This window comes from Pteropus alecto, unplaced genomic scaffold, assembly GCF_000325575.1.
Source record: "Pteropus alecto unplaced genomic scaffold, ASM32557v1 scaffold313, whole genome shotgun sequence".
In the NCBI taxonomy this organism is placed as follows: domain Eukaryota; kingdom Metazoa; phylum Chordata; class Mammalia; order Chiroptera; family Pteropodidae; genus Pteropus; species Pteropus alecto.
In genome coordinates, this window is record NW_006434832.1 from 292,193 (window position 1) to 305,319 (window position 13,127).

General features: G+C 42.2%; 1 protein-coding gene and 1 pseudogene across 1 annotated transcript in view; both read left to right on the forward strand.

Annotated features, from left to right (window-relative positions):
- The first annotated feature begins 4,647 nt into the window (after positions 1-4,647).
- On the forward strand, positions 4,648-5,173 carry LOC107195542 (annotated as a pseudogene).
- A 6,816-nt stretch (positions 5,174-11,989) lies between these two features.
- CD300LG (CD300 molecule like family member g) overlaps positions 11,990-13,127 on the forward strand; it is a 12,869-nt gene continuing 11,731 nt past the window's right edge. Inside the window, exons 1-2 of the mRNA XM_025045606.1 lie at positions 11,990-12,118; positions 13,040-13,127. The exon at positions 13,040-13,127 is cut by the window's right edge and continues 230 nt beyond it. Of these exons, the coding sequence (XP_024901374.1) occupies positions 12,076-12,118; positions 13,040-13,127 (131 nt within the window). The 5' untranslated portion in view covers positions 11,990-12,075. The remainder of the gene's footprint in view (positions 12,119-13,039) is intronic.

Consider the following 13,127-nt stretch of genomic DNA (forward strand, 5'->3'; position numbering starts at 1 on the left):
CCTCCCTGCCGCGGCCGCGCGGGGCGGGAGTGGCGGAGCCCGAGAAGGCGAGGCGCGAGGAGGAGGAGGGAGAAGCGGGCGCGGGAGGAGGAGGGGGAGGAGCGGAGAGAGCCCACGGCGTCTGGCACCGCCAGTCCTCTGCTAGTCCAGGCTTCGCTCTCCTGCGTCGTACTCCCTCCCCACAGTCTTCCACCCGAACCCGGAGGAGCCCCCTTCCTGTGCCCCCCCAACCTGGGCACACTACTAGCCTTCCCTTCTGCTCCCACTGCCCGCACAGACCCCCTGCCCCCGCAACGTGTTGCCGGGTGGACGCTTGCTTAACATATAATTCGGTTTTGTAAACATTTATGGAGCGCCCTCCAAGTGCCAGGCACTGCGCTAGAGGATGGGGATTCAAAGACGATTGAGGCAGAGATCCTGAATTTGAGAGACCCTCAGGCCGGGGCGAGGAACCGGTCAGACGCGAGGACAACTCCCTGTAACAATGCATCGTGCTGGGGAAGATTTATAGATGCACGCTGCTCTGGGGGCGCGAAGAAGTAAGGGAGGTAGGAGAGGAAGGGCTTGAGGCTGCAAGGCTCAAGTCTGCCCCGGTGGGGGTAGGGGGTAGGGCTGTGTGCAGGGGCTTCTCTTGGGGGACAGGCTCGGAGATGGCCATGACCACCACTGACTTTTATTGTGCTGTCTCTAAGCCCCAGATACTCCTCAGATCCCTTCGCATCACATTAACCCGAGATAGAGACCATTATTATCTCTGCTCTGTAACTGAGGAAACTGAGGGTCAGGAGTGGAAGGCTGTGTAGGGAGGAGCGAACAGGAGCTGCGGGTGAGAGCAGGTGGTTGTGGGTTAAGAGAGTGAGGAGTAGGTAAGTGAGTCCCTTCCCTCCTCTCCAGCAGCAAAGTAAGCGCTGCACATGGTGGGGGGAGCGGGTAGGGGGGCAAGGAGTGGTGGACCCAGAGGTTAAGTCTGGTATCAAGGAGAGGAAAGGGGTCCACAGCCCCACCTCACCCCACCACCACCACCCTCACCCACCCTTCAACCCCCTTCCCAAAGCCTGCAGTGCATGGGGAGGTTGTCAGTGGCAGAGTATGTCATGATAACATTTTCTATCCTTCCTCAAACGTCTACATCAATGCTTTCCCAAATGTAAGGTGCCTAGGAATCATCTAGGGGTTGTGTACAGATGGAGTGGTGCCAGATTCTGCATTTATAGAAAGCTCCCAGAGGATGTGATGCTCTTTGTCTTAGGACTTCACTTTGGGTAGAGAAAGACTACAGGAAGCACATTTTTACCTGGGATGCTTAGTGTTAGATATCAAGAGCCACCCAACATCATTGTCATCAAGAAAATGCACATTAAAGCCACAAGCAGGTATCACCATACATCTACCCTATTATCTAGCAATTCTCCTCCTAGGTATTTTTATTTGAGAGAAATAAAATCATCTATCTATAATACATGTACAAGAATATTCATTGCATTTTTGTTCGTAATAACCCAAAACAGAAAACAATCCAGATGTTCGTCAACAAGTGAATGGATAAATAAACCATGGTATATTTGTACAGTGGTATATTCACTAATCAACAAAACGAAGGAAATGACTATTCAAAAATTATCCCCACCATGCAACAACATGGATGAATGTCAAAATATATTACACTGAATGAAAGAAGGCGGACACAAAAAAATAGTGTGATCTTGATGCTGTCACTGCACTCAGAGCCCTAGACTTGGCTTGTCCAAAAACCCAGTTAATTATCCTTGTACAAATTATCTAAAATACTCCAGAAAAGAAATAAATATTAACAGACCGATTTCAACGGAGTATAATTGTCAAAGAATTCCTCCCTCAAAAGCACCAGAGTTCTGCAGGAAAATTCTACCAAACATTTAAAGAACAGATATCTTTAACTCTTCTTGACCATAGAAATAGAAGGAAATCTTCAAAATTCTTTTTATAAAGTAAGCATAACATTGATAGTAAATGCTGTCAAGGAAAGAAAAAAAAAGAACCAACCCTACAAATCAGGCTGACTTACGAAAAAAATCCTAAAAACTATTTTAGCTGACAGTTTCACCAGAACACCAAAAGAATAATACACCATGATCGAGTAGACTAAGTCACTCTAAAAATGACTTAATATTTGGAAACTAAATGGTTTAATATTTGAAAATCTATTACTATAACTCCATACAAAGTAATGTGTTAATGGATGAAAAGTGAAAAATTAATATTATTATCTCCATAGAGCCTGAAAAGGTATCTATAAATGATTTTTTAAAATATCTTTCAAAAATGAAGTGAATAGAAGATTATACATAGAGTTACCATAGGATCCAGCAGCTCCATTCCTAGATATATACCCAAGAGAAATGAAATAAAAACAAAAATTTGTATGAGATTATTCAAGCAGTATTATTCATAATAGCCAATATTGGAAAAAACCAAAATGTCTATTGACTGATAAATGGGTAAATAAAATGGATAAATACAGTGAAATATTATTTAATAATAAAAATAAATGAAGTATTAATACCTGCCACAATATGGAAGAACATGAAAACATTATACTAAGTGAAAAGAGTCAGTCACAAAAGACCACATATTGTATGATTTCATTTATATGAAAAATCCAGAATAAGCAAATCTTCAGAGACAGAAAGATTAGTAGTTGCCTAGGCTTGGGGGATGGAAGTGAGGAGTGACTGCTTGTGGGTACCAGGTTTCTTTTTAAGATGATGAAAATGTTCTAAAATTAGATTATGGTGACAGTTTTACAACTCTGTGAATATAATAAAAACCATTGAGTTGTACACTTTAAATGGATGAATTTTATGATACGTAAATTACATCTCAAAAAGTTGTTTTCGTAAAAAGTAAATGGTCTAACTCCCCCAAATAAAAGACAGAGATTATGGGACTGGATAGAGAAAAAAAAAAAGCTAGACTTAACTGTGTGCTACTAGAAGAAACTTACCTGAAGCATAAAGATATAGATAGATTAAAAGAAAATGAATGAAAAAAGGTTTACCATGGAAATACTAATTAAGAAAGCTGAAATGACTACATTAATATTGGGCAAAGTAGACTTCAAAACAAGAAATACTACCAGGAATAAGGGAAGATATCATTATGATAAGGAATCTGTTGATCAAGAAGATATATCAACTCGAAATGTTCATGAATGCCATAATTAAACCTCAAAGTGCCTACCATCACCAGAGCAATATCATTTGATATTGCTCTAGGTGTGTTAGCCACCTAGATGAGGAAATGAAAGAACAGGCATAGATTCTAGAAGGAGGCAGCATAAGTGATACGTGGTATACCTAGAAACTCAAAAGAGTTGACTACAAATAGAAATAGAAATGATGAGAAAATTAAATAAGATGGCAGAGTACACAAATCGATATTAAAAATTCAATGACTTTTTTATGAACAAAAATAATTATAAAGTATAATGAAAAAATTGCAAACTAAAATAGCAACCAAAAGATTAAATACCAAGTTATAAACCTAATAGGAAGAGTAAAGGACCTATTGATATATGAGGGGAAAAAACACCTTTAAAACACTAGTAAAGGACATAGACAATAAACTGTAACTTGGATAGGGAAAAAGATAGGTCAGTATTGTAAATATGACAATTTATTCTAAAATAATCTCCAAACCCAATGCAATCCCAATTAAAATTGAAAAAGATTTTCAGAGGGAACTTCTTAAATGCTACTAAAATTCATCAGGAAAAATAAGCATTGGTTTACAGCAGGAAAATTCTGAAAAAGAAGACATATGGAACCAGGTGGGTTGGGGTGAAAGGTGGCCCTAGCCCCAACAGATATGAAACATGTCTGATATGAAAACAATTTTTTAAAGTTTAGTACTGAAGAAACCAACAGCCAGACAGATATAATGGAATAGAAAGTCCAGAAATAGTCCTCATGTATATGGTAATTTAGCTTTTTGGAAAGATGACATTATAAATATATACATTACATATATATGAGGAATTACTAAAAAAAAAAATAATGTGGGGACAACTAGTTACTCTTTATGCAAAAAGAAAAAAAAAAGCTGGATCCCTACCTCACTCCTCACACCCAGTAGGTCACTCCTCACACCCAGTAGGTTTAGGATGGCCGTTCTGAGCAAAATCTAAACCCAAGTCTATAAAGAAAAAGATAGACATGAGTGACTAAGTAAAATGTAAACACTTTTATAGACAAAAACAGTATTTGTAACATATGATATCGTATGCAATATGATAAACAGCTCAATTTTTTAATTTAAATGAGTTCACACTTTTAAAGTTCATACACTTTAAAGAAAAAATGAAAAATAGAAAAATGTTCAAAGAAAATAGGCATTTTGCTACAAAATACATACAGATAGCCAATAAATATATAGAAAGATGCAAGACCTTATTCTATTAGGAATTCTAAACCAGGTAGTGCCCTCTGCGGTCCCCCGGATCTGTCTCTTGCTTCAACAGTGTTTGGACGAAACAGCCCCTTTTTCCAGCCTTCGACCACCCTCCAACCTCTTTTCCAGTCGCAGCCTTTGGAATCTTCTTAGCCATCCTTAGCCTCCGAGACCAGTCAATACTGTGTTTTAAGCTTAATTCCTTATTGCCTAACAACCATGAGCTCTCAAATCTGTCAGAATTATTCCACCGAGGTGGAAGCCACCATCAACCACCTCGTCAACCTGTATCTGCGGGCCTCCTACACCCATCTCTCTTTGGGCTTCTATTTCCACTGTGATGATGTGGCTCTGGAAGGCGTGGGTCACTTCTTCTGCGAGCTGGCCAGGAGAAACTCGAGGGCACCGAACTTCTCTTGAAGACGCAAAACCAGCACGGTGGCTGCACCCTTTTCCAGGACCTGCAGAAGCCTTCTCAAGATGAGTGGGGTAAAACTCAGGATGCCATGGAAGCCGCCATGGTCATGGAGAAGAACCTAAACCAGGCCCTTTGGATCTTCATGCCCTGGGTTCTGCCTGTGCAGATTCCCATCTCTGTGACTTCCTGGAGAGCCACTTCCTAGATGAGGAGGTGAAACTCAACAAGAAGATGGGCGACCACCTGACTGACCTCTGTAGGCTGGCCGGCCCCCAAGCTGAGCTGGGCGAGTATCTCTTCAAAAGGCTCACCCTCAAGCATGACTAAGAGCCTTTGGAGCCCAGAGGCTTTTGGGGGCCCCTCTGAATTCCCCTGGTGTTAACCTCGTGCCTGAGCCTCTCCTTGCAACCAGCAGGCAGCCTTCTAACCATCCTGGAGCCCTCTCCCATGCCTTGGACCAAATTGAAACAATAAAGCTTTTTGCAGCAAAAAAAAAAAAAATTATAAACCAAACTAAAAACTGATGTCCTTTTTCACCTAGTAAGACAAAAATGTTTAAGTATGTTGACATCCAATGCTGTCAAAGATGTAAGGAAATAAACACACTTACACAGTTGGAAGGAGTGTTAATTGGTAAAAATTTTCTGGAAAACGATTTAGCATTACTTACTAAAATGTTTATATGTATATGTCCTTTAGCCCAGGGGATATTTGGGCAAGGAAATTGGAATGAAAAGTAAGGAGAAAGAGAGAGAGTGAGAGAGAGAAGTGAGTGAGATTTTAGAGCTGGAATGCTAGGAAAAGAGAGCTGTACCTCAGGGTAGAGGTGACGCAGGGCAGAGTTGGCCAAGATGGCTGAAAGCATAGGCAGGAGTCGCCTCACCCAGCGAGGCCTTGGTTAAGATGCTTCAGCCAGGGCAGCTGCAAACAGAAGAATACTATGAGCTCAAGGCCAGAGGAATGAATCACTTGGGATCCATCTTCACAGAGAAGAGTATAGAAGACACACTCTGGAAAAGATAGCATGTCAATGATCCTCCGAAAGGTGACAGAAAGGATCTGCTTCAGGCTACAGGCCTGCATGGTTTGCTTTGGCATTCAGCCCAGACACCAAAGGGAACAGGGAACTATTCCAAGAGGAGAAATGGGCTCCCTCCCAGACACACATCAAGAGAGTGAGTCAGAAAGGTCTTAAGAAAGGGAAGCCTTAGTCCATTTACATCTCAGTGAAAACCAGGAAAAGTACTGTAACTACTTTTTTTTTGTTTTTGAGATTTCTGATAACTTCTCTTGTTCGTTGTTTTTGTTACTATCTCAAAAAAATATGTTTAGATTTATGAAGTAGAATGTGCACACAGGAAAGTGCATAAACGAGACTACGTCACAAATTAATGAAAAGTAAACACCTGTGTAGCCACCATCCCATGAAGAAATAAACTCTGCCAGCCCAGAAGCTCGTCTCAGATCACATCTCCCCAAGTCAGTAGATAACCACTACCGACTTTTCCAGTAATCCCTTCTGCTTTCTGGTTTTACCATCTAAGTTAGTACGTTATAATACAATACCATTTCATTTGGTCTCTTCTCAAACTTCATCTAGATAGGGTCATACGATGTCTTTTGCATGCCTGTCTTCTTTCACTCAACATTACATTTTATTATGATTTACTTGTGTTATCTATAATGTGTGTGGCTGATAGTTTCTTCCACTCTTGAGTATGTATGTCTTTTTGGTCTCCATGGCATCTTTTGATGACTAGTTTTTAATTTTAACACAGTCTGATTTATCAGTCTTTTCCTCTGTGGTTTGTGCTTTTTGTGTCTTAAGAACTCTTTCCAAAAGCCATGAACATATGCTATGTTATTTTTGAAAAGCTTTATCATTTTGCCTTTTTTCATTTAGTTCTGTAATCCTCCTAGAATTGATTTTTCGTGTGTGATGGGAGGAAGGGATCACATCTCACATTTTTCCCATGTGTCCCAACATGCTTATTGAAAAGACCGCCCTTTCCCAACTACTCTACCATGCCACCTTTGTCACAGATTAAGTGTCCACACTGTACCTCTCTTGGACCCAGGCAAGAGAGCCCATACTCTGGGCTACAGGCTTTAGCATCCCTTATATTATAAACACACACATACATGCTGAAGAACACATGGTGTGCTTCTTCACGCTTAGAACATTCTCAGCAATTATTTATTTTATTACTGCTTATGTCATATCCTCTGTCTTCTTTCATTCTGTGTCTCCGATAAAATATATGTGAGGCATCGTCACTTTATTTTCCATTTCTCTTATCCTCCCTTCTCTATTTTCCATCTTTTTCTTTCTCTGTGCTTCATTCTGAATGGTTTCTTCAGTTCGCTATTATCATTTCAACTGTGTCTCACCTGAAACTCATCTATTGAATTCTTAATTCTAATTATTGTATTTTTTTCAGTCCTAAAATTTTACATTGTCCTTTTTGAGACTGCTGGATCATTTTTTTTTAAATTTTTTTTATTTTCCAGTTCCCTGCCCAAAATTTCAAGCTTGACTTTTACCTTCTTGAACATAGTAAGAATCGTTGTTTTAAGGATGCTCTCACTGTTTTCAATCTCTGGAGTCTCCATGGGTCCGTTTCCATTGTATGTTCTTGCTTAAGGAGTCTTGTCTCCTCATACTATATCTGGTTCTCTTTGATTGTATATTGGGTCGTATTTGAAAAAAACAATTTTTAAAAATAATTTGAGGTTTAGGCTGATGCCATTTTATTCCAGAAAGGATTTTCATTGGAATCTTTAAGGCACTTGGGGTAGGAGTATGGAGGCTATTACCAGACCAAGATCATTTTAAATTCAAGTCCAAAGCTCGAAGTTTCCAGGGACATCTAAATGACAGGAAGCTAAGTGAAAGCCCATCGTGGCCTGGTTTATTTGCAGTTCACCCTTCTCCCAAAGTGCAGCCCTTCGGGGTCCTAGCCTAAGGTGATTATATACATCAGATTCTCTGCCCTTGGAGGGCCCTAGTCTCCTAATTCATCCCCTTAGCTGCTTCTCCTGAATCAGTAGGTCTTCCAAGGACAAAAGCACCTTGCATGCTCAGCTCATCCTGCTGAGTTTCTATTTGTAGACCTCAACCTGGTAATTCCTCATGCTCTTATTAGCTCTTCTTGTTAGCTGCTTTTTTATTTCTTAAAAAAAACTTTATGTCGTGGAATAATTTTAGATTTACAGAAAGTCTTTGAATGGCCTTCACTCTGTCTATTCCCCAAACACTAATATCTTGCATAACTATAGTATATTTGTCAAAACTAAGAAATTCATATTGGTACATTACTAGTAACAAAACTCAAGACTTTATTAGTTTTTCATTAGTTTTTCCACAATATTCTTTCTCTCTTCTTAGATCCAGTCCAAAATACCACATTGCCTTTAGCCTTCAATGTTTTTGAGGTTTTAAAATATATGTCTATTTCACCTAGCTTCTGAGAGAAGATAGTCCTCATTACCTGGTCTGCCATTACTGCCTTCCCCCCATCATTTCACTGTCATTCCTAGAAGTGAGAAAAAATCTTCAAAACAGTCAACATAAAAATCTTGAAAGGAGTTTTCAGATTTTGTATCAGTGGAAAAAAATCAAACAATTGAGTTTGCACCTGGCTAAAGATGGGGGAGCCTGAGGTGGAATAGAAGATGGAATGTGTGTGAGAAAACAAAAGACTGTGGTGTTTCAGGCTATACCACAGCACCAAAACTTGGTGGTTTAACACGTAAAAGTCTGTCACTTGCTCATATTAGGTCTGCTGCAGGCTTGGTAGCTGTCAGGGCAGCTTTCTTCCAAGTAGTGACTCAGGGATCCAGGCTCTTTCCAGCTTGTGGTTCACCCATCTTTGTCAAAAACACATCTTCCCCTCTCTCGATGTTTTCTTCTATGAGGAGGGAGCCCCATTGTTATAACGCCCTTGGTCTCTCTCCATATCATTTATTTGATTGATGAATTGCAGGGAGAAACAAGTCATGTGTCACTCGGGCTTCTCCTCTCCCCGTTCTCTTGATAGCTGGCTTCCCTGTAGAGTGTGTGTTCGCACTTCTACTCCACACCTGAGTGTGACAGGGACAGCCCCAGCCCCACTGTAGGGAGGAGACTTGAAGTTTTATAGCACTGCCTATGACTACATAAAGTCTGCTTAATTCTGGGGTTTAGTATTAGGAAGCCCATTCTCCTATACCAAAACCTTGTTACTGAACCTGTATACATACAACTGACACAACTTACACTTTAATTTTTGTCATAGATTCATTCATCACCCAAGACAGTCGTTTTCAACCCAGAGTAATTTTGCCTCCCAGGGTGACATTTGACAATGTCTAGAGACATATTTGATTGTCAGAACACAAGGAGCAGGAAGGGGACTACCGGTACCTAGTATTAGAGGTCAGAGAGGCTGCTAAACATCCCGTAAATCCCAGGACAGCCCCACAATAAGGAATTATCTGACCCAAAATGTCAGTAGTGCTGCTGTTGAGAAAACCTGATCTAAGGGGAGCAAATGACCATCCTAGATCAGCAGAAGTGACTTAGTCCAAGTGAGTCCAAATCAGAGAGGAATCGTATAGGGATGATTAAGTGGCACCTGTCAAGCTGGGCCCTTCTTTGGCCAGATTTTGTCTGCCCTACTAACAAGTCTCTCTAAATTCTGCCCCACAGCTAGGACTGAAATTTCAATTCGAATTTTCTCAGCCGACTCAGAGTAAACTAGGTCTCTTTAGGGTTCTCTCTACTCCTCTCTTCTCCCTCGAGTGGTCTTAAGTCCTGGAGGTCTTTACTTATCATCAGGGCCTAGTGAAGTAAGGGGCAGCCTTCATCCTTGTGTATCTGTGCCAGCATCTGCTGAGCTCTCTGACTTTCTGTGGGCTTCACTGTGGCTGTTTCTCCCTCCCCATGTCTGCTGCCCACCCCTTCATCCCAGCCATGGTTCCTCTAGGCATGACCAAGCCACTCTCGGACACACAGATGTCATGGGGATGTGATGAGGCTGCTGCAAGCCCACTGGTCCACGAGTTCTTTTGCCTCATTGTTCTCCCACTCTTTAATGGCAGGGCACCTCCCATGGCTCTGAGTAAAAAGCAGAACAAAAGTGTCATCTTGTCTCAGATCCCCAAACCCAGCAGAGGATCTATCTGTTACCCCTATACATCCCAAGGGATAGGACCAGGCGCATGGCCCACACTAGCTCCTCATCTCGGCCCTTCTCCCCAGCTCTTGTAATACTTCCGGGCCTGGAAGATCCGTTTCTAACAGAGTCTTCAAACCTAGCTCCTGGCTAGTATGGGGATTGGGGGGTGGAGGGAAGGACCTCACAATATCCATGAAGGGAACAGGGATGATGCATATTAGAGCCAACACCCTCTACATAAGAATAAAAATTTTAGTAACGCTTCTTTCCCTCTCCTAAAATGCAATCATAAATAATACACCTTCTCACACACTTAATGCTTGAGCTGTAATAGAGTGAAAAAAATAAAAGGAAAACACTTGTCACCAAATAACACATATTTCGAAGTGTCAATGTGCAGACCTCATGACGCTAGAAAACAAAATGAAGTGTCAGATGCTTGCCCCTGCTTACAATAAATAAGTTAGGATTTAAGATAAGTAAGCAGATCAGAAATTATTCTGTATAAAGACAAAACAAAAATGAAAGAACAGAGATATACTATCAAACTCTAAAATAAATATTATTTTTAATCTCTGCTTTTAAAACTGCAAAAACTGATTCTCTTTTGCAGTCTGTATATGTGATGAGAGTCAAGTCCTGGGCTGAGATCATGGTTATACGGTTTTCAGTGAGGTGAATCTCTGTCCCTACCCATTAAATTCCAGCAGTGCCCCCAATCATCGTGAAATTAAAATGTATCTCCCACATCACCAGAATATCTCACACACACACACACACACACACACACACACACACACACACAGTTTCCCCTCCCAGAACCACTGAGTTATTGCTTCAAATATTAGCTGTCCAAGTGGGTAAAATTCCAACTGTATATATGAAAGAATATATGCCAAAATGTAAATAAGGATTTTCTAAGACAGAAGGGGAATTACAGGAAACATTTCCATTCTCTTTTCTTATTTTGACATTTCTGTAATTGCGTACCTATTTGCTTACAACCTGTAAACTTCGCAATCTCACACACACACACACACACACACACACACCCCGACAGCTATTTCGGAAAACGATGTGTCAGGGCTCCCTCCAGTGTGCGTGTCAGTTTTGCTGCTTTCAAGGATTCAGTTCTGCAGTGGGAAAATGCTAATTCACTTTTTAAAATGCCAACACAACTCAGTGCGCAGGGGTCGGCCTGCTTTGCAGTGCGGCCTGCAGATGACTGCAGCTCAACCCAACCCCACAGCTTCCCTCTCCGGTGGTGCAACTTGCCTGCATTGTCCTCCCGTGGCCAAGGGAGGTTCTGCATCCTCCGGGATGCGATGGAGAAGGCGGGGTAGTGGGCATCGCTGGAGGGGCTCTAACCTCTGCACCACTGACCTCTTGGCAGTCTGGTGAATCTTCCAGGCCCCCTCTCAGGATAATGGTCTTTTAAATATATAAAATAAAATACATACGCTTAGAAGAAAACCAATAATATTGAAGTGGTTATCAAAATATTTATGTGTCTAATATAGGTATAAGTGTGGTTCTTTATTAGCTTTTTAAATAATCAACTTCAGTGGCAGTTCTAATAACTAATGATTTTCCAAGCAGTGAGGAGCGTATGCGATATTTTGAGCTATCAGTGACAACTCATATGCTAGTGTCTGTGAATTCTATCAGTGACAAAGTCACAGGTCCTGCTAACACTCATAACAGAAGGAAAAGATATTACTGAAAGGTTAGTGCAAGTCATTATGTAATTTTTTCCCACCCAAATTCAGAGACTCCCTGAATTTTGCACATAGATTCCCTGGGGTGTGTGCCTGTGGGCATGGTTAAGACCGCCTGCAGGAGGCACTGGTTTGGGAGAAGAGCTGGTGGTTTTCAGGCAGGGGGGTGGGGATAAGTAAAGGGAGTGTCGGAGGCGGCTCCCTGGGCTGGGAGCCCAGGGGGGAACCCACACGGCGCCTCCCCTCTCTTTCTCATCTTGACCTTGCTCATCCGGAGGAAGTTAGAGCCCTGTGCGACTGGGTGAGGAGCTCCCAGTCCCAGGCGTGTGCTCCCGCGTGTCCGGCACCTACTATGAGGCCCCTGGTCCTGCTGTGGAGCTGCCTCGTGCTCCCAGGTGAGATGGCGGCAGAGGGAGTGGCGGAGGGATGTAGGGTTCAGGCCCAGGCACACTTTTTGGTTCTGCAAAGAGAGGACCTCCTGGGATGCAGCCGCGCTGCCTGATCCTTTCAGGCTTCGCCCCACCCCACTCGCCCTCAGACTCCTCAGCCCTCAGAGGGGGCCGGCACTTGCTGCTTCTGGAACCCAGAGCCAGGTCTTCTTCCAGATCTAGGGGTTCCCTCCTTTTTGTGGCTGTGAGAGGCGCTTTCCCTGTTTCACCTTCGTTTTCCTACTCTGCACCACGCCTGGAGGCAGACAAGACACCCCGCATACGGTTGCCAGGAGAAACTCAGCAAACGGTTCTTGAACCTCTGCTTTACCGCTCACGACAACTCTGAGAGTTAAAGAATGATCCGGTTTCATCAATTCACAGACTTACTTTTTTTTTTTTTTTTTTTTACCTTTTCACATCAAAAATCAGGATGCAAATTATAGGTGATGTCAATTGTTCAATTGACAATGTTTTTCTTAGTGGCATATAAAATTATAGTGTATCTTACATATGATAACATCATAAATGACATGAAATAGGACATTGTCATCACGTATAGATGAGAAAACTCAGAGGCCCAGAGAGAGCAAGCAGATTCTCCAAGGTCACACAGTTATTAAGCGGCAGTGCTGGGATTCGAACTTCGGGCTATCTGAATCTAGAGCTTCCCTGCCTACAATCCCTTTAATACGCCAGGTTTAGGGAAATAACTATGTAGAAATATATATATTTCAACAGCCTGTCCCAAAGTCCCCTGGTGGGGAGAGGGTAGTACAAGCTTTGACAGGACTGCCCCAAGAAAGGGGTGACCGAAGTAAGTTTTTGGTCTTGATCCCAGTACTTGCATCCAGGGAATTCCAACCTCCACTCCTTCTGTGGTTTCAGGTTATGGATCCCTGGTGGGCCCAAACGAGATCGTCAGATTCGAAGGTGACACCGTGTCCCTCCAGTGCACCTACAGGGAGGAGCTGAG